The sequence below is a fragment of the Symphalangus syndactylus genome, chromosome 11 (assembly GCF_028878055.3).
Source record: "Symphalangus syndactylus isolate Jambi chromosome 11, NHGRI_mSymSyn1-v2.1_pri, whole genome shotgun sequence".
NCBI lineage: Eukaryota > Metazoa > Chordata > Mammalia > Primates > Hylobatidae > Symphalangus > Symphalangus syndactylus.
The window spans coordinates 37,441,756-37,462,566 of NC_072433.2; the positions used below are offsets into that span (position 1 = coordinate 37,441,756).

Here is a 20,811-nt window from a genome sequence, read left to right on the forward strand (position 1 = left end):
TGCAGCTCTGATCAGACCCCAGCAGATGAGATTCTGGTTGAGTAGTTTCTCCTGAGGGCAGACGTTGTTAAGAACAGAGTGCCCTGGCTGATTTCACTGAGGTGCTTTTTCCCCTCCCTGTGCTGGAAGCAGGAAGGGATGCTTGTTGGATATTTACTGAGAATCCTGATCACTCCTGGCACTCAATCTCCCAGTATTACAGTGGAGCTCCCCCTGCCAGAGTGCCCTGGAATTTTTACATCTCAGAGTTGTTACACTGAGTCTGTACCAATTTGTCAGTTATAAGTCAGGTTTTCCTCCATGGTTTTTTGTTTTTTTTTTTAAGACCGAGTCTCGGCCGGGCGCGGTAGCTCACGCTTGTAATCCCAGCACTTTGGGAGGCCGAGGCGGGCGGATCACGAGGTCAGGAGATCGAGACCACGGTGAAACTCCGTCTCTACTAAAAATACAAAAAAAAAAAAAAAAAAAATTAGCTGGGCGTGGTGGCGGGCACCTGTAGTCCCAGCTACTCGAAGAGGCTAAGGCAGGAGAATGGCGTGAACCCGGGAGGTGGAGCTTGCAGTGAGCCGAGATTGCGCCACTGCTCACTGTGTCACCAGGCTGGAGGCGAGATCTTGGCTCACTGCAACCTCTGCCTCCCAGGTTCAAGCAATTGCCCTGCCTTAGCCTCCCGAGTAGCTGGGACTACAGGCATGCACCACCACACCTGGCTAATTTTTTGTATTTTAGTAGAGATGGGGTTTCACCATGTTGGCAAGGATGGTCTCGAACTCCTGACCTCAAGTGATCCACCTGCGGGATTACAGGCATGAGCCACTGTGTCAGGCTGTTGTTTTTTAAGGGTAGATTGGAAAGCACGTCTGGTATGTGCATAGGAATGATCACTGAGGGGCAGAGATTGATGGGACAGAACAAATAGAAGAGTCAACTGAAAGAACAGGCTAGGGTGGGGAGCTGAGCAGGAGAGAGGGTTGTGAGGAGGGATGGATATAGCTACGGGCATATTGAGATTTAGTTTAAAAAGAAGGCGTGGCTCACAGCCAAGGGGTGGAAGCAACTGAAATGTCTACTGGAGATGGAGGGATAAGGAAGATATGGCAAACCTGTACAGTAGGATAATACTCAGACTTCAAAAGGAAGGGAATCCTGTTGCATGCTGCAGAATGAATAAACCTGGAGGACATTATGCTACATGAAATAAGTCTACCACAAAAAGACAAATACCACATAAAACTCTTACAGACAGCAGAATGATGGCTACAGGAGGGCTGGGGCGAGGCGAAATAGGAGTTGTTGCCCCATAGATATAGTTTCAGTTTTGCAAGATGAAAAAGTTCAGGTCTGTTGCACAGCCATGTGCCTGTAGTTAACACTGCCACACTATGTAGTCATCCCTTGGTATCTGGGGATTGGTTCTAGGACCCCCTCCTTCAGATACCAAAATCCATGAATGCTCAAGTCTCTGATATAAAATGGGACACTTTAACCCTTAATAGTTTAAGGTAAAAAAAAAAAAAGATGGGGGAAGGATACTGTTTGCATATAACCTGCGCACATCTTCCATATATTTTAAATCATCTCTAGACTACTTCTGATACCTAATACAATGTAAATGCTGAGTAAATGGTTGTTACACACTGTATTGTTTAGGAATAATGACAAGAAAGCCTGTGCACGTTCAGTACAGACACAGCCATCCTTGGCCTAACTATACAGTACATGTCAGCAACAACGTAACACTTGCTCCAGGGCTGGCTGAATCAGCCTGTGAAACTCACCTATATAGTGGTACTGAGGGCTCACTTACACTGCCAAATGGTTAAGATGGCAAATTTTATCTGCTTGGGGCCATAATAAAAGAAGGAAGCATGACTCTCCTGGCTCCTCTTTCTCCTTAAACCTCAGCTGGGCTGCCAACAGAGAGTGAGGGTGACATCTTGGTGCATATAGGTGGCCTGGGAGTGTGGTCGCCCAGTGCACTGCTGGGCTCATGGCAGGCATTGCGGGGGTTCTTTGGGGTCAGGCAGCTGTTGAAGCTCTGCAGCTGGACCATCCCACCCACCTCCTTTAAAAAGTCAAGACTTCAAAGGTGTGCAACCCTCCTAGGAATCAGAATTCCCTTCTTGGAGTTGTTTAGAATTCTCAGGCAGGCCCTGGCTAGTCTTCCTCCGGTTCTGTGATGGTTTGGAGTGGACTATTTTTGGTACAACTAATTTACTGGAACCATGCATTTTTTATTAAGATCTAATAATTAACTTGCTGGATTTTCTGGTAGAAAAGCTTTGGTCTAGTAAAATGAATCTTAGGCATTTTTTATTTGGGAAATGAGGGGGAAGCTGTTTAAGAATAAAGAGAAATTTTATCTGATTTTAGAGGTTTTTATGGACTCTTGCCCAGTTAGATTTGACCTGACCTGGGAGAATAATGATCAACTCATGTTTACATAAACAAGCTGACTGCAGGAACAAGGAGGCCCTGGGGGCCCTGGACACTGCTTATGTTGCCAACATTCCATCCCCAGCAAGAGCTCTAAGCAGAGCTCGGTGCCGACCTTTTCCTTCAAGGTCCTGACGTTGACATACTCCCTGTTCCTTCTACAGTCAGAACAACGTGTTCCTAGGAGCTAATATCTCAGGAGGACTTTATTGTGCCCCAAGGCAATTATTTTTTCTTCCTTTTTTTGTTATTAGAACTTTTCCAAAAATAAAACCTTGAATGTAGACATTTATAGAATTAATTTACATATGTGGAAAAAAAAATCCAGAGCTGCTTGGATGGAAGTATGGATGGTGGTGTGGCCAGGCCTATGCCTGCTCTCCCTACACACACACCCACCCTAGAGCCCTACATAAACTCTGAGATATCTCCAGAGTACAGTTGGAAAACTCAGCTCCAGGGCAGTATAAGGAATTTGCATTCTCTGTAATTTTTTTAAATTGAGATATAATTGAAATAGAGTAAAAATTTATCCTTTTTAATATCCAGTTCAACACATAATTGTGTATCATCATAATCAAGATGTAGAACAGTTTGATCCCCACCCTCCAGAGCTCCACCGGGTCTTTTTGTAGTCATGTCCTTCCCCAACCCTCAGCCCCTGGCAACCACTTCCTTCCCCAGTCCTCAGCCCCTGGCAACCACTTCCTTCCCTGACCCTCAGCCCCTGGCAACCACTTCCTTCCCTGGTCCTCAGCCCCTGGCAACCACTTCCTTCCCCGACCCTCAGCCCCTGGCAACCACTTCCTTCCCTGACCTTCAGCCGCTGGCAACCGCTTCCTTCCCCGACCCTCAGCCCCTAGCAACCACTTCATTCCCCAGCCCTCAGCCCCTGGCAACCACTTCCTTCCCTGACCTTCAGGCCCTGGCAACCACTTATCAAGTTTCTTTCCCCATAATTTTGCCTGTTTCCAGATGCCATATAAATGGAATCATACACCTGGCTTTTGAGTCAGACCTCTTTCACCTAACATGATGTATTTGAATTTTATCCATGCTATGTGTATCAGAAGTTTGTTCCCTTTAGGAATTATATCTTTAAGGAAAACACATTTTTATACCCAAGATATTTTGAGCTTTAAAATGAATACTTTTAAAACATTTATTTATTTGATGTGTTTACAGGTTACAAGTGCAGGTTTCTTACATGCACGTATTGCGCAGTGGTGAAGTCTGGTGAAGTCTGGGCTTTTAGTGTTACCGTCACCTGAAGAGTGAACATTGTACCCAATAGGTAGTTTTCCAACCCTCCCCCGCTCCCCTCCCCTCCCTACCCTTCCACCTTTCATAGTACAATGTCTCTTATTCCACTCTGGATGGCCATGCATACTTGTTGTTTAGCTCCCACTTAGAAGAACATACGGTATTTCAGTTTCTGTTCCTGAGTTACTTCACTGAGAATAATGGCCTCCAGTTTCATCAATGTTGCTGGAGAAGATATGATTTTTTTTAATGGCTGAGTAATATTCCATGGTATATATGTGCCTCATTTTCTTTATCAAATCCTGTGTTGAAGGATGCTTAGGTTGATTCCATATTTTTGCTACTGTGAATAGTGCTGCAATAAACATATAAGCGCAGGTATCTTTTATATATAATGATTTCTTTCCTTTTGGGTATATACTCAGTAGCGGGATTGCTGGTTCGAATGGTAGTTAAAATGAACACTTTTTAAAACTGGACTATTCTAGTCGAGCCTCTCTTGGGATCCAGTTGGTTTTCTGTGCTCTTCTTATGTTGAAATTGATGCTGTCCACAGTTGCCTGTTTGGCTTCCTGGAAAAATACTAAAGGGACTGCAGTGTGAAGGTGACCTACCGAATAAAGGTGGCTCCCTTACCTGTGTTTTCAGGGCATGACGCCACATTCACTGCCCAAAGCCTGCCAGACACTGTGACTTCAGTGAGCAACTGTTGACAGTAAACGTTTCTGTGGATTCTGTATTTGTATTCCTGTAGGCTCATCAGATTCAAGAGATGTTTCCCCAGGTTCCATACCATCTAGTGCTGCAGGACCTCCAGCTGACACGCTCAGTTGAAATAACAACAGACAACATTTTAGAAGGACGGATTCAAGTACCTTTTCCTACACAGGTAAAACTGGGGTTTTAAAGCATAATAAATGGATTCTATCTTCACAAAGATTGAATACTGTAGGTTAACCAGTTTAGTTACTTAACAGCTGAATATCATTTATGACTTAATGAAGGGTTTCTATAAACTCTCTAACTTTCCCAAATTAATAACTGAGAACAGGCACACCAAAGATAAGGTGAGTATTTGAGTAACTTTTTGTTCAAATATACACTCTACACCAGCCTGCCCTTGCCAGTCTAGGAAGTCATAGTATTGGTTCCTGTTGGACAAGGATTGGCAGCATTTTTTTGTTTAAAAGGCAGATAATAAATATTTTAGGCGTTTCAGGCCACATGATCTTTGTTGCTTCTCAACTCTGCTGTCATACAGCAGCCATGGATAGTATTTAAGTAAATGAGCAAGACTGTGTTCCAATAAAACTTTATTTACAAAAATAAGAGTAGTGAACTTGGCCTTCAGGCTGTAGTTTGCCAACCCCCTGCCCTAGGAGCTGTGCCATCTGTCCCTAATTGGCTTTGCACACTGGTGTGGTGTTCCACTAGCTACTGTTCGTCTATCTGAGATGGTATTTTTGATTTTTAAAAAGGTCAGATCTCTACTTTGATGAACATAAGAAGTATTAATATAGATGAGCCTTCTGGCAGGACCGTGGAATTTGTATATGACCAGGGAATAATCTACCCCAAATGTTTCAATTTTAGTATGTAAAAATATGTGGAAATCTATTAATAAAATTATAAAACCTGAGACTCTTTGAAGAAGAAAGAGCATAGACTCAGTCACATGGGCTGAGATATTAGATGTGGTTCCCAGTTCTCAGCTCTTTGACCTGGCTGTTGGCTGTGGATTTCCCCAGAAGCGGACCCTGGGACAAGATTTGAATGCACATAGTTTGGGAAGTGGTCCCAGGAATCACAGGTTGTGGGTGGGGACATGAGCTGGGGAAGGGAGAGTGGCCAGTAATGGGTTTGTTATCAAGCAGGTTTGTTATCACTGTGGGTGACTGAAGCTCCTTCCCATTTGGGGCCTCTGGGATCCAGTGCAGAACATACCCCTCACAGGAGATGAGGAACTGGGGTGTTCACAGAGTAATTCCCTCCCTCACTGGTTGAGGGCTGCCTCTGGGGGTGGCTGAACTACCTTATGCAGCCAGAGAAAGTTCTCAGGCAATGAAATACAGACACTGGCGAGCCAGCACTGAGGTGGCAAGACCTTACTGGCTGGTCCCCAGTGTCTGCAGCATTGTGTGAGATCTTAAACTGGCTAGAAGGACAGTAACAGCAGCACCTGTTTCATAGGACATGAAGATAGACGAGACAGTCATGTCCCGGTTTTCCTTGGTGCCATGCCGAAGTTAGGTGTTCAGTGAGTGTTCTCTGCTGTTATCATTGTTTTTGTTGTCTAATTACTGTTATTCAAAAGGAAACTAAATGTGCAGCCAGTTGCTGACTCTCAGACTTGGAGCTCTAGGTTAGGCCCCAGGCTCCTTTGTCTTGCTTTTAATCTTTATGGCATTTTAATTTCTGTGGTGCTGTAAACTTCCTTCGAGTTACAGGCTGGGTTGGGTACCACAGCTCCCTCTGCACACCAGGGTTTCCCTGTCTGTGATTTGATTTCTGTGTGACTCTGGACTGTTTGTGGTACTGTTTCTCTTCCAGCGGTCAGATAGCATCAGACCTGCATTGAACAGTCCTATGGAAAGGCCAAGCAGTGACCAGGAAGAGGGAGAAACTTCTGCTCAGGTAAGACCCGCACTCTAGTGAGAGTGAGTTCATGGAGCTGTGGAGGGGGAATGTGGTCCCGGCAGTGGTCTTCCTCAGTCCTGAAGCTTGCAAGGCTTAGGGCAAGAGTACAAAAGAAACTGTGCTGTATCCACCCCAATCATGAAGGATAGCAAATCAGGCTGTGCCCGTGGTTTGGCCTGTGTTTCCATGCAGGGCTGGCAGCCACTCCCTGGGGATTGCCCTCATGTGCTGGATGAGAAAGGGGTTGTGTTCCCCTGGGCCAGCCCTGCCACCTTCAGCCTGAGTGAGAGCCCGTGGAAGGACAGAAAGAAGCTGGGCTCAGGACCGTGAGGGTGCCTGGACCCATCTAAACCCAGATGGGGATAGCCTAGGGCAAGCTCTCCAGGGAGCCGAGGCCATTGAGATGCCCTCCCCCACACCTCACTTGTCAAACTCAGGATTTCCAGATACATCCATGCATTTTGCAAAACTGAGACTGCCTGAGCTGGGTGGGGCTGGGGGGAAGCATGGCTTTCTTGAGAACCAGATCTGTCTGTTGACCCACTTTGGGTGCCTTGAGGTGGCCACCCTAACTCCAAGCAGCAGGGCCGAGGTTCCACCTCCCCCCACCCCCTGCCCGCGCCCTCTGCCCCTACACCTGTGGTCCTGGATCCCACTTCTCTTCTGTGATTCTCATTCGCTTCCTCAGTTACCATACTGTTAGAGCACCTTCTTATGCGACCACAAATAAACACTGGACAACCCTGCCTTGGCCTTTCTGTGTTTGTGCCATGCGGGGCTTTCCTGCACGCGGGCTTGGGTCTAGGATGGTGCTGCCTTCCTTACCGGGGTGCGCAAGGTCTCCTCTAGAAGCACTGGTAAGTGACACAAGCTTTCACCTCTTGTGTTTTTCTCTACAAAGAGGAAACAGTAAACACTACTAGGCCTTCTTCAAATGTGTTGCTGGGTTAAGATTTTCATATCCACATCTGTAATTGGATTATGCATCATTTGTGAAATGGTGCATGGCTTCTAAGGAAGGGGTTCATGTATGCATTTCCAGTTTTTGAATAGCTGGCGCAGCTGAGATATGGACGCTATGGGCTTGGGGACATCTGTGGGTATAGCATATTTAGTCCCTGTCTTGATTTTCCACTGCTGCTTCTAGAGTTAGCATGAAGAGTTCTGGATTATATATATATATATATATATATATATATATATATATATATATATACATACATACACACACACACATACATAATAGAGGAAAGTATGTGTTTCACAAGGAACCTTGCTGTGCAACATTTTTGGTCATTTGTGAAGAAATACAAAGCCCTTGAATAACAATTAGTTAACAGAAACCTCAGTGTAGCCCAGTAAGCTTATCAGCTCCACTCTCCCTCTGTTCTAATGTCTGCCCTGCCCCACTCAGGCTGGTATTAGTCAGGCATGCAGCTGCACAGAGCAGGTCGCGGTGGGCGGCTCTTTTCTTTCTAACATCTCGCCTCCTCGCTCACCATTCTTTCTAACCTGCTCTAGGGTCAGGCTTAGAGGGGAGGGATAGAGTAGGACAGTGAGACCCCAGCGTGTGTGTGTGTGTGTGTGTGTATACGTACGTACATGTGCCAACTACATGTGTCTGTGTGTGTGTGTACATGTTATGCCAACTATCTCCCTGTCCCCATCTGGCCCCAGAAACTCCTCCTTTGACCCTGGGCTGGCTATTGATGACCACTCCCACCTTTATGGTGGTCCCATTACCTCTCCAAGTGGTCCTTTTGGGCAGAGTTGTTTTCAACAACCTTAGGTTGGTTCCCTCGTGCAGGAGCCCTGTCCAAGCTCCAGGACACACACAGTGTTGTCTGGAGTCAATGGAAGGCGAACGTGCTCCCGTCACAGCTCCCCCCGCCCTGTTTTTTTATTGGCTCCTGCCAGTTTCTTTCTGTAGATTTCTCAAGTGTATGCAGCCACCAGTTCCCCCGTCCTTTGACTCTAGGGGATATGAATGGTTCTCTTGAAGTTCCCTCTCGAGCTTAGCTGAAGGCAGGAAAAAGTGAGGGTAAGTCCAGCAGGAACTCTGAAGTAAAACAGCCTGCCTCTCAGCTGCACCCACCTCCACTCTGTCACAGCCTAGAAGCGGGCCATGGGCTGACCCTGGCCAGCCCAGGTCTGCATCTGGGAGCATGAACAGCGCAGATGGTCAGGCACCTGCTAGGACTTGGGGGTGCCTGGGCATTGTCGTGGACTTTGGAGCTTCAACCAAAGCCAAGGAACCATATAATCCATCCTGTCTCTTTTCAAAAGATCCTTAGGGCTGGGCACAGTGGCTCACGCCTGTAGTCCCAGCACTTTGGGAGGCTGAGGTGGGTAGATTGCCTGAGCCCAGTAGTTTGAGACCAGCCTGGGCAACAAAGCAAAACCCTGTCTCTACAAAAAAACACAAAAATTAGCCAGATGTGGTGGCATGAGCCTGTGGTCCCAGCTACTTGGGAGGCTAAGTTGGGAGGATCACCTGAGCCTGGGGAGGTTGAGGCTGTGGTGAGCAGAGATTGTGCCCCTGCACTCCAGCCTGGGTGACAGAGTGAGACCCTGTCTGTAAATAAATAAATAAATAGATGCTTAGCATTTTTCCTTTTTACCTCTGTTTTCAGAGTCAATTGAGGATATAAAATTTGTGCAGAAGATTTGATAAGACTGATTTAAATTTTTGAGCAATTAGTAGAAGTGAACAGAAAATTCTCGGGATATAAACTCACGGTTGTCGTGTTGGTAGCGTATTCTAAGAGTGCAGCTTGAAGGTGCTTACAATTTTCATGCTGGTAATCATTTACTTACCCTCTGTTGCTGAACATTCTGTGTGAGTCAGGTCATGTTCTTAGTACTGCTCAAGCCATAGGCAGCAGGCCTGCCCTCAGGGAAGCTGCTGCTCCATTATCCGTAACTTGTGGTTCCTAGTTTCTGCCTCCCTGCTTGGCAGCAGCCTTCTCTTTGCGTCCAGAACAGCCGTGTCTGGGGTGCCCTGTAGGTGAGGAACCTGCAAGGAGGCCTGTGCTCACAGCTGCCTCCTTGCTTCCTGCCCCGTGTCCAGACCGAGCGTGTGCAACTGGACCTCAGTCCTCGCCTGGAGGAGACGCTGGACTTTGGCGAGGTGGAAGTGGAGCCCAGTGAGGTGGAAGACTTTGAGGCTCGTGGGAGCCGCTTCTCCAAGTCTGCTGATGAAAGACAGCGCATGCTGGTGCAGCGTAAGGACGAACTCCTCCAGCAAGCTCGCAAGTGAGTCGCTTCTCCCGACCACCTGGCATAATCCAGGTCAAAAACTAGTGGCTGAAGGCTGTTGTCAGGCCCCACGTCTTCTCTTTTTAAACAGATGTCAACAGTGAAAAGCCATTACATGCCACCCCAAAACTCAGCTTTCAAGCCTCTCTTGAAAAAACCAGAGCATCTGGTAACACTGGGCCCTGCTGGTCTACCTCTGATGCTGGTATTGTCAGTCATCTCCTGTGGACCCCTTTGGCCACGCTTGCCGAGAGAGCACTTGTGTGCTAACCTGTTCTAAGCCCTTTATATGAATTACTTTAACAGCTCTAAGAGGGAGCACTGTTAACCCATTCAGCTGACATACAGCTGAAGAAATGGAGGCTAGAGAGGTTAGCACTGGCCTGGCCCTGGCATCTGCCTCCCAGGTCCTCCCTCTTGACCGCTCTGCCTTTCAGCCGAGCATTGTGCACACACACAGCGTGTCTGTGCGTCACACACCCATGGTTGGTGGCAGCTACAGCAGGTGTGTCCTGTGGATAGAGGGGGTTTTGTTCCAGCTATTGAGGACAGGGCCAGCACTGTGTTCCTCAAGTGGGTTTAGGCCCTGGCAGACCCTGTGATTGTGGGGTTTCTGTGCTGTGTCTGTGGGTGGGTGGAGGGGACGGGCAGGAAGAGAGCACGGAACAGCACTGAAGGGTTCCTCCCTGGTGCAGAGAGAATTTGCGCCCATCTGTTGGGGGCTGGATGTCTTGGTCATTGGGTGGTGCTGAGTGACAGCTTCATGAAGGTGGCTGGATATGGGGAGATGTGAAATCAACCTTCTGGCTGTGTTCCACAGCTCCCCATCTCTCCCATGAGAGAGAAAAACTCTTCTGTTTTTTCTAGACGTTTCTTGAACAAAAGTTCTGAAGACGATGCGGCCTCAGAGAGCTTCCTCCCCTCGGAAGGTGCGTCCTCTGACCCAGTGACCCTGCGTCGAAGGATGCTGGCTGCTGCCGCGGAACGGAGGCTTCAGAAGCAGCAGACCTCCTAGCGCTCCCTTGCCTTCCTCAGCTGCCTCCTGGGCCCTGTGCCCGGCTGACCGGAGGAGGCCTGTCCCAATTCTGTCCGCTCCATGGAAAGGCGGGCTTGACTGCATTGCCGCTGTATAAAGCATGTGGTCTTATAGTGTTTGGACAGCTGACAAATTTAATCCTTCTTTGTAATACTTTCTATGTGACATTTCTCTTCCCCTTAGAAACACTGCAAATTTTAACTCTAGGCATGATCTCTTCTGGTGTTGACTGGACTGCTTGGGGTGGGGGACGATCAGGAGGAAGTGAGCAGTCGCCTGCCTGCAGCAGGCAGCTTCTACTCCTGCCTCATGCGTACGTCCCACAAATGCAGGTGTCCTGAGCACCACATCCAGCGGGAAGAGTGTGGGGGAGACGCACAGTGTGAGCCCACCCCCACGTCGTGGGGTAACATCTGTTATCAAACTGCTGTCGTTGTGGAAGCATGTAGACTGTGCCAGAGGCCAGACCCACGGGCTCATGCACCCCTGAGCCAGCAGGGCATCTTGGAAAAGGAACTCTTGGTTCAATACCTGGAGCAGAGGAGGGGAAAGTCCAGGGCTATAGGGTGTGATGAAATCACCCCTTTCTGTCCCACTACGTCTGGGACTGACCTTCCGAGCCTCCAGTCCAAAGCCGGCTTCATTTCCATGAACTCTGGTGCTCCTGCATCTCATGAGTGTGCCCCATGGGTCCCCTCCCCTCTCAGCATTTCCTTGTCCCGTCTGGACCTGGGGAGTGGTTAAGCAGCAAGCTTTGGTTTCTGGTTTTCATTCGTTGGTCAAGTAAATTAGGCAGTGCTAAAGCCTGTGGGTTTGGTCCTTGAACAAGATGTGGGCCTTGCGAGATGGGAGAGTAAACTTTGAAGGGCTTTATTAAAGAAATAAAAGAGAACTTTTGTATCTTGCATCCTGGGAGCGCTGTGTTTTCCTAGCTGTGTTATTCCTGGTTTAATTCAGCGGAGAAGGTAAGGTGTGAACCTATATGCCTTGGAGCAGGCCCAGGTCCCAAATCTCTTCAAATTCTTCACGTGTTTAACTTTAAGGATTTGAACCATGAAGTCATAGGTTACAGACTTCAGTTTTATGCCCCATTGGATTACCTTTTTTTTTTTTTTTTTTTTTTTTTTTTTTTTTTTTTTACTGTTTGAAAGCTTTGTTTTATGGTAGTCCTTTTGGGAAGAATCCAGTATTATCTACAATTATTGGCAAAGTTTAAATGTATTTTACATAACTGAAAGTTTTAGAATGTTGAAAAGTAATTGAAAAAGGTGATAGGTAAACTTTTAGGCAAAGATAATTTATTTCAATAAATCAAAAGCCTTACCTTGAAATGCTGTTAGTACATTTCTGTGATTTTTTAAAAAAAAATTTGTTTTGCTGAGAGCATAGCTATTTGTTTTTATTGTAAAACAATAATAATAAAAAGCAAACTACTGGTGTGTTGTGTGTGGCTGGAAGCTAAGGCATGTTTTTGTGTGGCTGGAAGCTAAGGCACCTTTTTCCAGAGGTGCCAACGTTAAACCCCATTTTGATTTGGATTTTGTGTATACTATTTTGCTTGGAGGGTTTTTTTCCCATGTTTTTGAATTGGGAACTTTTGTTTTTCCTAGTAGTGTATTTGGAGAAGGCAGAACTACATTTTTCTTCCCCTTGTATTTATATCATTTTTTTTTCAGGTAAGTGGGTAGCAAAAGATTATTTTACTGTCCTTGAATAACGTTATACTTTACATGTTGCACCCATTATAGGTGCCACTAATTCCACACGTTCACAGGTTTCTGATGTGTGAAAAGAGAAAGTTATTTGGATCAATTTTAGAGGGTCTTGACACATTACAAAACTGCCATATCACAGTGTTTAGAGCAGGAGCTTATTAAGTAGCTTAAAATGATCCAAGAAGTGAAGTCCTCAGTCTGCCTTTCCATTTTACACCTGGACACTTGAGGATTTCACCACTTCCTGGGGGCGTCCGGGACAGGTGCTGAGGGCAATGGCAGTTATGCTGGGGGCTTCCCCTCCCAGGACCCCTTTTGCTGCCCTGCTAGCTGCGGGGTCAGGCAGATGGTCCTCACGCCCAGCCCCTGGAGAAGCAGCACTCAGGGCTGTGGGTCCAGGTTTGTAAGCACAGCAGAAGGAGCATCCGGGTGCTCTGGTGAATGGTGGTTGAGCTGCCCCTGGCCTCTGTGGGCTCTTTTGGAATGAGGCTGTGTTGCCCTCTCCATTTTCTTAGTGGCCCTGTTTTGACCACCTAGGTTCTCCTCAGTTTTTGTTTTGTTTTGAATTTTGAGGCTTTTCTGTACCATAGAGGATGGTGGACCATGTGGCTGTTTCACTTGTGTTGATGTGAATCCAGATGCCCAGGTGGCCTGCTGGGCCTGATTTTCCACTTGGGCTAAGTAGACAATATGCCGTTTTATCTGTAGCCAGCCGACTTGATCCTGTCTCTGGTGACTTTCAGTCCTGCTGGAGCAGGACACACATGGAAAAGGAAGCCACTGCCTTGCCGACAAGCCCTGGAAAGGAGCAGCGGCCGCCTGCCTGCCCTCGAAGGCCCTCCGTCATCTGGAGCCTCCGTCTTGCCGGGCTCTGCTGCTTATCTGTTAGGCTAGACGTGGTTCCAGCCTTGGCTGCATGTTAGAATCACTTGTGGAGCTTTTAGATAGAGTCATTTACTGTAAACAACTGCAGTGAGCCGTCTCTGGCAGCCATCACACACGCAAGGTCAGGCTCTCACAGTGCGCGACAGAGCAGTCTCTGGGACCAAGGAGATCCAGTCATGAAATACAAAAGAGGGCAGAGTTGATTTGAGAGGAATCTGTCCACTTGCAACTCTTGGGGTTCTGGTTCTTTGGGGGAAAAAACAGGTTTCTCCCCAAGAGAGGAGTCTGTGCTGCCTTTTCTGTTTTCCTTACGAGCTCTGAGTCATTAGAGGTCCCCTCTAGATCTTTTCATGTGGTACCCAAGATGGCAAAGAAGAAAGAGGAGGGAAGAGGGGAAGTAAGTGGGAGGATGATTTTTGGGAACTGAAGTGCACAGAGGAAACAAGCACATTTTTTTTTTTAAAGAGGGGGTTCCAGTCAACTAGAAAAAAATTACCAAAAACAGGATCCCAAAACAGAAAAAGCAGGAAGGCCTTACCAAGATAAACATATATCTTGAATATCAGCTTTTAATTAAGCTGACTTCGTAGAGCTCTTAAAATCCTTTAAAATCTCATATTACCCAATTTTAGCTGGGACAAACAGCTGATATTTCTGGCTTTTGAGTCTTTTTAACCAAAGATACTCTCCCAAGTGGCAAAGCCTTATCCCCAAACATCAAAAGTCATTCAAATATCAAACCAAAAGGAACTAATTCTCTGGGAATGGAATTGGCTGTAGCAGTGAAAGGGCCACTTTTTTTTTTAAATCTTGCCCGGGATCTGAAGCAGGCGGTTTGAGCGTTTAAAGGATTTTAACTGGTTTCAGATCTGATCTCAGCCGGAATGTTGCTCAGATCATTTTCTGGATGTTAGCATTCCAACATCAGTGTCAGTTATTAGTCCTGGTTTAGAAAAAAAAAGTGTTGGATCTGCATTTTTATAATCTCGGTAGTTTTGTGTGCATTTCCCCCCTTTAGAGAATTACTCTTTTAATGTCCTGTCTTACTGCCTTAAGCAACTGCCAGCTAGGCAACAAAAGTGCATTTTGGAGCCCCGTCTTCATTGGGTGGTCTAACTGGGCAAAGAACGGCTCAGGAATCTGGCAGCCCCCAGAGCCAGAAGAGTTTCACAGCGACTCTGAGACTTTCTCAGTAGAGTTTCAGGGCAGAGATCAAAGACCTGGAGGGATTCCACAGGTGGCGATGATGGATACCTTTTGTTTACCTCCTGAATAGAGGCAATTTTCTCAGAGTTTCTTTTAGAAGCTTTTTGGGTGCCATTGGAAGTAAATCTATTTGATTTGGTTCTAATTAGAACTAGCTTTTTACAATTGTGTGCACAGATAAATCAGGGGGGGAAAAGGATCTTTAAAAATATATATAACAGGTTCTGCCCCCACTCTCCTTGTTCCAATTTAATTGGCCTTTTTGCTGCATCCTTTCCAAAAAATGCTATGACCTCCCTTCTAAGAAAAATGAGGCAAATAAACTTCTGTTGGTTTTATCTGCAAAACTCATTTGAAAGTTGGGAAAGAACCCTATTAGAATATGGCTCGGTTTTTAGAGAAATTCAAATATGCCATATATAGAAAATGTCATGGTTTCCTTCAGCCTTCCATGTGGATCTTGGTTTGTTACAAAGTCAAACTGTGGCCTGGATTGCAAACCTTCCCCTCAATAGAGAGGGTAGGTCATGTGCCCCTCTCTGCAGATAGCAAGTTGGGGTTTGGGGAACTGGGGGGAAAGCAGAAGAGGTTTAAGGGGTGCCTGTATTGGTTGGGTATTTATAACAGTGCCTCTTGTTCTTCCATAGTCTCTGAAACAATATCCCCTGCCTCCACCCCCTTGATTCAAAAGACTGCTGGAACTTGCCCGAGAGAGGCCTTTTTGAGCCTCGAATTCCCATTTGTTGAGATGTGGAGAGGATTCCAGGTAACTGACCTCTTGGCCGCTCCCCCATCTCACTGAAGACGGCATGATACATGATGCTCTTGGCCGCTTGTACAGTAAGTGGCGCGTGGACACGATGCAAGGAGTTCAGTGGGCTGCCGTTGCCTCCAGGCCCCTGTTGCAACCCATTTGCTAATTATTACAGCAAAAGCAGATCAATGTAGGGGATGGGTGAGACCTACAGTCTGGGGGAGGAACAGAGATCAGACTCTGCCTGCCCCACTGCACCGCTGGGTTACCCCCTGCGTGTTTGGCCTGCAGGGGGCTTCCTGGCATCCAGGTGCAGTCAGGGAGCAAATCGAAGGCAGCCTTCCTGGTCAGGCTGGGCCCAAGCTCGTCCTGGGCATGTGAGTAGCTGGGAACTCTTGGGTGCAGATGGGCTAAGGCAATTGGCCTCATTCTTGGGACCACCCATCCTCCCACTGTGGGGGAACCGCTGGCTACAGAAGAAAGAGGATCCTGCATGATAGGAGAGGGGGCTCGCCTGCCCTTCTTGCATTTCTTCCTTCCTAATCCCCACTTCCACCTCATTTCTCGAAAGCAAACAAAACCTGCTGAGGGTGAGGAGGCGCCGGGAGCCAGGAGGAGAGGGCATCGCAGGAGAAAGTGGTGGCTCCCCTGCCCTCGTTCCCAGGCGGCACTGGGCAGTGGTCGTGTCAACTGTGCTCTGAGCTGGGGCTCCAGTGACGGCACTGAGGGGATGGGAAGGTCCTGTGGGGGACTCCTAACCGCCGGCCTACCAGCGTGTGTGGCCGAGTCCCTCCTTCCCTCTCCTGCCAGAATGAAGCCCACCCCAAATAACCATCGTTGGAAGGCACAGGGTGAGACTCAGGAGTACAGACAAACATTCTCTTTTATTGAGCTACACAGGAATTTTCCATTAGTCAGAGAAGTAGACTGGCAGTGTGTAAGATATCACAGAAACCTCACCGATTGGGAATAGAAAGGCTTACAAAGACCCGTGGGCTTTTTTTTCTTTTTTCCTTTTTTTTTTTAAGTTTTTTTTTTTTAAATTTTTTGTGTGTTTTGTCTTTTTGCCTCCTCTTTATTTGAAATGGCTGTGACTGGTCTTCTTCAGCAAAGATTAAGTCTTAAAAGTGAAACCGTGAAGAGGTTTAGGGTTTGGGTATTAGTCAAAGTAGAAATGACATAGGATTGGTCATGGAAACGGCGGCTTTAATGTAAACACTACATTCCATCTTTTTAAATTTTTTTTTTTTTTTTTTTTCCATCTTGTGGTATTTAAAATTTTTTTTTTGTTCTTTTTGTCTGCAGCACAAACATCCCCACATGAGAGAGCGGACACAGGGCACCGAAACAAAGGCAGAGGTGGGGAGGGGCGCACACACGAAGGGGGGTGTCAGCTGGGACCGGAAATCCAACATGGCAAAGGAAAAAAAACACAACCCGTTTCCCAAAGACTAGGAAAACTGATCCGAGGGGTGGGGGGTGGTAATACATAGTACTCGGCAGGACAAAAATAAAAACAAAAACTGCAAAAAAAAAAAAAAAAGGAACCAAAAAACCCCTACAAAGGCTATCCGTAGAAAGGGGGTCAGTGGGCAGATTGTTTTCTATGGGGCGGGATTTCCATATACGATGGGTGTTCTTTTTGGCAGCTACTGGCCAGTGAGAGCTGTGCTTTTTCTATACGAACCTGGAGTGAGCGTGTGGTGGGAGTGGCTTAGGGCCGCCAGGTGGCGTCTGTGGTGTCTGGGCGGCCGGCGGGCAGCAGGGTTTGCCCGGCCTGAGCACACTCCTTGGACCAGTGCACCACACCGGAGCCCCGGGCGGCAGATGGGCCCTGCCCCCCAGCAGGAGCCCCATGGGCTGCGCCGCGAGGTGGGACGGGGGCAGGCGTCGATGCAGATGGGTATGTTTGTTTTGCAAGAAAAAGAAAGAAATATGGATGAAATGGTGAGTTTTCCTTTTTTTTAAGCTACAAAGCACATGAGAAATGTTCTTTTTTTCCTTTCAAATTCTAAATGTGAAGACTCAACTAAAACCGGATTCTACAGCATTCTACAGAAATACACAGCCGTCAGTCACTCTGGGGTCGTAGGTTAGACAGGGGCTTGATACAGAAAGGCTGTGTGTCTTACAAAGGCCAAAAGGTCATGCTACCAGGAGATCAACGTCAACAGCAAAGAGTCCATGAAGCAGTCTGTAGAGAGAGAGATAAGGGGTCCAGTCTGACCATTTTCTTTGATTTTAAAAACCAAGCAACCAACCAAAAAACCCTAGAACATTTTGACTAATGCTGGGGTGAAGCGAGATGGGGCAGCAGCACGAGGGGTCGTGAAGCCCATCCCGGGCGCCTGGGGAAGCCTGGCCCCCCGAGACCCTGACTCGGGTCAGGCCCACAAGTCTGGCCCTCCCCGCCACGCCTGTTCCCCTTGCTCCCTGCCTTCCCACATGCCCTCTTGGAGCGGGGCTGGTTTCAACTCTGCAGGTGAACTTGAGTCCCCTCCTGTCAGCTGCTTTTAGAAAGCAGTCCAAGTCTCCCTGTTCTCTGATTCTTGCCATCTTAACATGAATAAAGAAAACTCAGGAGACAGTGGATTGGTCGGAGCAATGATGCTTCTAAATTCCTGAAATTAACAACAACCACCACCCGAAAGAGAAGCATCCTTAAATTGTTCTGTTGTTGGGAGTGTAGAGTGAGGAGAGGCTTAGGGCACTGGCCATTTCTGAAAGGGTCTGGAATTTGCCAAGAGCAGGACGGAACTGAGGGCGCAGAGGCTCTGAGGGCGGAACACAGAGAGCTGGCTGGGCCAAGGCCAGGGCTGTTCTGCCATTCCCCTGCTCTCAGAAATGGGGCTGAGAGGAACACCTCGGGGCTATCCTCAAAAGGAGGGACTCCCAAACCAAGCTCCCATCTGGACATGTGTGAGTGTGTGTACACACACACACACGTGCATGCTCACGTGCCGTCCCAGGAAAACCTCCATGAGCTATGGGATGGTGGTCAGTTCTGTCCGCAGCTCTTTCTAGTACAAACTAAAAAGATTTTTTAAATATATATTTGTATATATATATATATAAGGTTTTGTTATGCCTCTTTAAAGTTTATTTACCAACTTGCATTTGTTAGTGGGGTGTGTGTGTGTGTGTGTGTGTGTGTGTGCGTGTGCGCGCACGCAAGCTGTTCTGTGGGTGCTGGAATCATTACCAAATAGGTTGCTATACAGGACAAGAGGTCAGTACAAGCCGCAGCCCCGGAGGTTGTTGGCAATGATGATGTCGGTGACGGCGTCGAACACCACTTGGATATTATTCGTGTCTGTGGCACAAGTCATGTGACAATATATTTCTTTGTTGGGTGAGCGGTTTTTGCTTTCAAATTGTGCTTGGATGTAGGCGGCTGCGTCTTCATAGGTATTGGGGCCTGTAACAAGACACAGAAGAACAGGGAGAGGCCCTGATGAGCGCTGTGGGTGGACAGGGCTGGGGACATGAAGACAAGAAGTGGGTTGTGGCGTGTCTCAGGAAGTGGGATGAGACAGGAAGGGAGCAGTAGGAACTGCTGGGCAGTTCCAAGCCGTAGTTGCATTTTAAATTAAAGAACTATTTTTTTGAGATGGAGTTTTGCTCTTATTGCCTAGGCTGGAGTGCAATGGCATGATCTCAGCTCACTGCAACCTCTGCCTCCCAGGTTCAAGTGATTCTCCTGCCTCAGCCTCCCGAGTACCTGGGACTACAGGCACATGCCACCACGCCCAGCTAATTTTTGTATTTTTAGTAGAGACGGGGTTTCACCATGTTGGCCAGGTTGGTCTCGAACTCCTGACCTCAGGTGATCCACCTGCCTCGGCCTTCCAAAGTGCTGGGATTACAGACGTGAGCCACCACGCCTGGCCTTGCCATTACTTTTGATAGCAAAACTGCAATTTTGCACCAACCATACACAGGCTGAGCACTTGCCTGGCTTTGGACTTTGCAAGATCTCTTACTGTTTTCACACCAGATCCACCTGGGAGCCCCGCCTGGGACAGCAGTGGCCACAGATGAACCCTTTTGCTTCCTAGATGAGCAAATTGAGGCACCGCCCCATGGTCTAAACCAATCCTGCTGATTCCAGTAAACCATGAAAACAAAGTCTGGAGAGGGGCCTGCCCAGGAGGGTGGTGGGCACTCAGAGGGACCTGCACTCTTTCCTCATTGGTTTCCTTTAAGAAGAGGCCACTCGGCAGGGCTGGCAGCATATCATTAGTAGTCGTGGTTCTTGAGGGAGTGGCCAGGACATGGGGGCATTGATGTCCCCAAGGTGGGAAGTTTAAGGGGACATCAGCATGTATGATGCCAACTGGGGGCCTTCTGTCCCCACCAATTCCTTGGATGTACAAGGGGCAAGGGGCAGGGGGTGGGTTGTCATGGCTGAGACCAGCTCTGGGCAGCCCAGGAGGAGTGCCTGGACCCACAGTGCAAAGCCTCATCCTTGATCCGCTGGTGCAGAGATGCCAAGCCCACAGCACAGCTGTTTGTTAAGGACTGGACAAAGCAGCTTGTGTGGACCCTGCCCAGGAGCTTCCTGTCTGGAGAGAGCCGAACTGGGCACAGACCCAGGTGGAAGGTGGCCACAGGAAGCTGTCCAGGTGGGAGGAGCGCCTCATGCCTTCGCTGTGTCTGCCGAGCCCAGCGTCCTCTCACAGCCCTGCTGCTGCCCACCCACGCTGGCCCACACGTCCCTTAGAGAGCCGGCCACCTCCTGTCCCACCCCTGCTGCTTGTTTTGTGCCCTCACAGGTTTGCGCTCCATGGGGCCACTGCACTGGTGACTATCTGTCATCCATGATATCTGAATTCAAACTGGATTCCTCTGAAGGCCCTGGAGAACTCATGTTTCCCAGGTTCCGACTGCCCTTCACTGGGGCATCTAGTGCTTGCACTCCACAGCAGTGAGACTGGCCACTCCCAAGTCAGGCCCCAGTGGGACACTGGACAAGAAAGAGCCGTAGGGTTGGGCCTGTCTCTGAGGGTAGCCCTGGCCTGAAGGGGCCTACTGGACTCCATTGTTGTGGTTGGGAGAGGTCAGCAGTGGCTGCCAGAGTGGGCTACAGCCTGGCTCTGCCCAAGGGCCACATGGGGGTGGCCTTTCAGGGCTTGTCCTGTGCCCTCCTGCCCTCACTCCATCCTGCAGAGGGCACCTTCTCTGTGGCCAGTTCCCTCTCCCCTAGTTTCCATCCTCTGAATAATACCAATGGCAGCCACAGCCCAGCGCTTCAGTAGACCTGGCACCGAGCAGCTGTCCTTCCAGTTACCCTTGGGGTGGGCATGATTACCCATTGTGTTGACCAGATTAGAATGAGGCACAGGTGACTGAGCAACTTGCTGAGCTGCAGGTGGTCTGGCTCCAGAGACTACCTGGGCTCCCTGCCCTATTGGGACTTCGTTGGAGAGCCTTGAGTGCAGGGCACAGTTCCTGGCCCCACCACCCACTCTGCACCTTGGGAAGGGCAAGAAGAACCTTGCAAATTCACATTAGCATGGACCATCAGTGAGGACATGGTTTGTGCTCAGAATGAGCTCACAGCCATTCTTCACACACTGCTCCCAGCTGTGGGGAAGGGTGCGAAGACCGGCATCGACCTA

At 48.2% G+C, this 20,811-nt stretch overlaps 2 protein-coding genes across 4 annotated transcripts in view; one reads left to right on the forward strand and one right to left on the reverse strand.

Annotated features, from left to right (window-relative positions):
* AMFR (autocrine motility factor receptor) overlaps nucleotides 1-11,535 on the forward strand; it is a 71,305-nt gene extending 59,770 nt beyond the window's left edge. For both annotated transcript variants that reach the window (XM_055233240.2, XM_055233241.2), the window contains 4 exons: nucleotides 4,454-4,588; nucleotides 6,250-6,333; nucleotides 9,407-9,591; nucleotides 10,462-11,535. In XM_055233240.2, coding sequence (XP_055089215.1) covers nucleotides 4,454-4,588; nucleotides 6,250-6,333; nucleotides 9,407-9,591; nucleotides 10,462-10,609 — 552 coding nt within the window. In that variant the 3' untranslated portion in view covers nucleotides 10,610-11,535. The remainder of the gene's footprint in view (nucleotides 1-4,453; nucleotides 4,589-6,249; nucleotides 6,334-9,406; nucleotides 9,592-10,461) is intronic.
* Nucleotides 11,536-16,055: 4,520 nt separating this feature from the next.
* Nucleotides 16,056-20,811, reverse strand: part of GNAO1 (G protein subunit alpha o1) — a 169,504-nt gene continuing 164,748 nt past the window's right edge. The window contains exons 8-9 of one of the 2 annotated variants that reach the window (XM_055233243.2): nucleotides 18,393-18,608; nucleotides 16,056-17,384 (exon numbers count right to left, since the gene is read on the reverse strand). In XM_055233243.2, coding sequence (XP_055089218.1) covers nucleotides 18,421-18,608 — 188 coding nt within the window. In that variant the 3' untranslated portion in view covers nucleotides 16,056-17,384; nucleotides 18,393-18,420. Of the gene's footprint in view, nucleotides 18,609-20,811 lie in introns of both variants that reach the window. The other variant, XM_055233247.2, reaches the window with a different exon arrangement.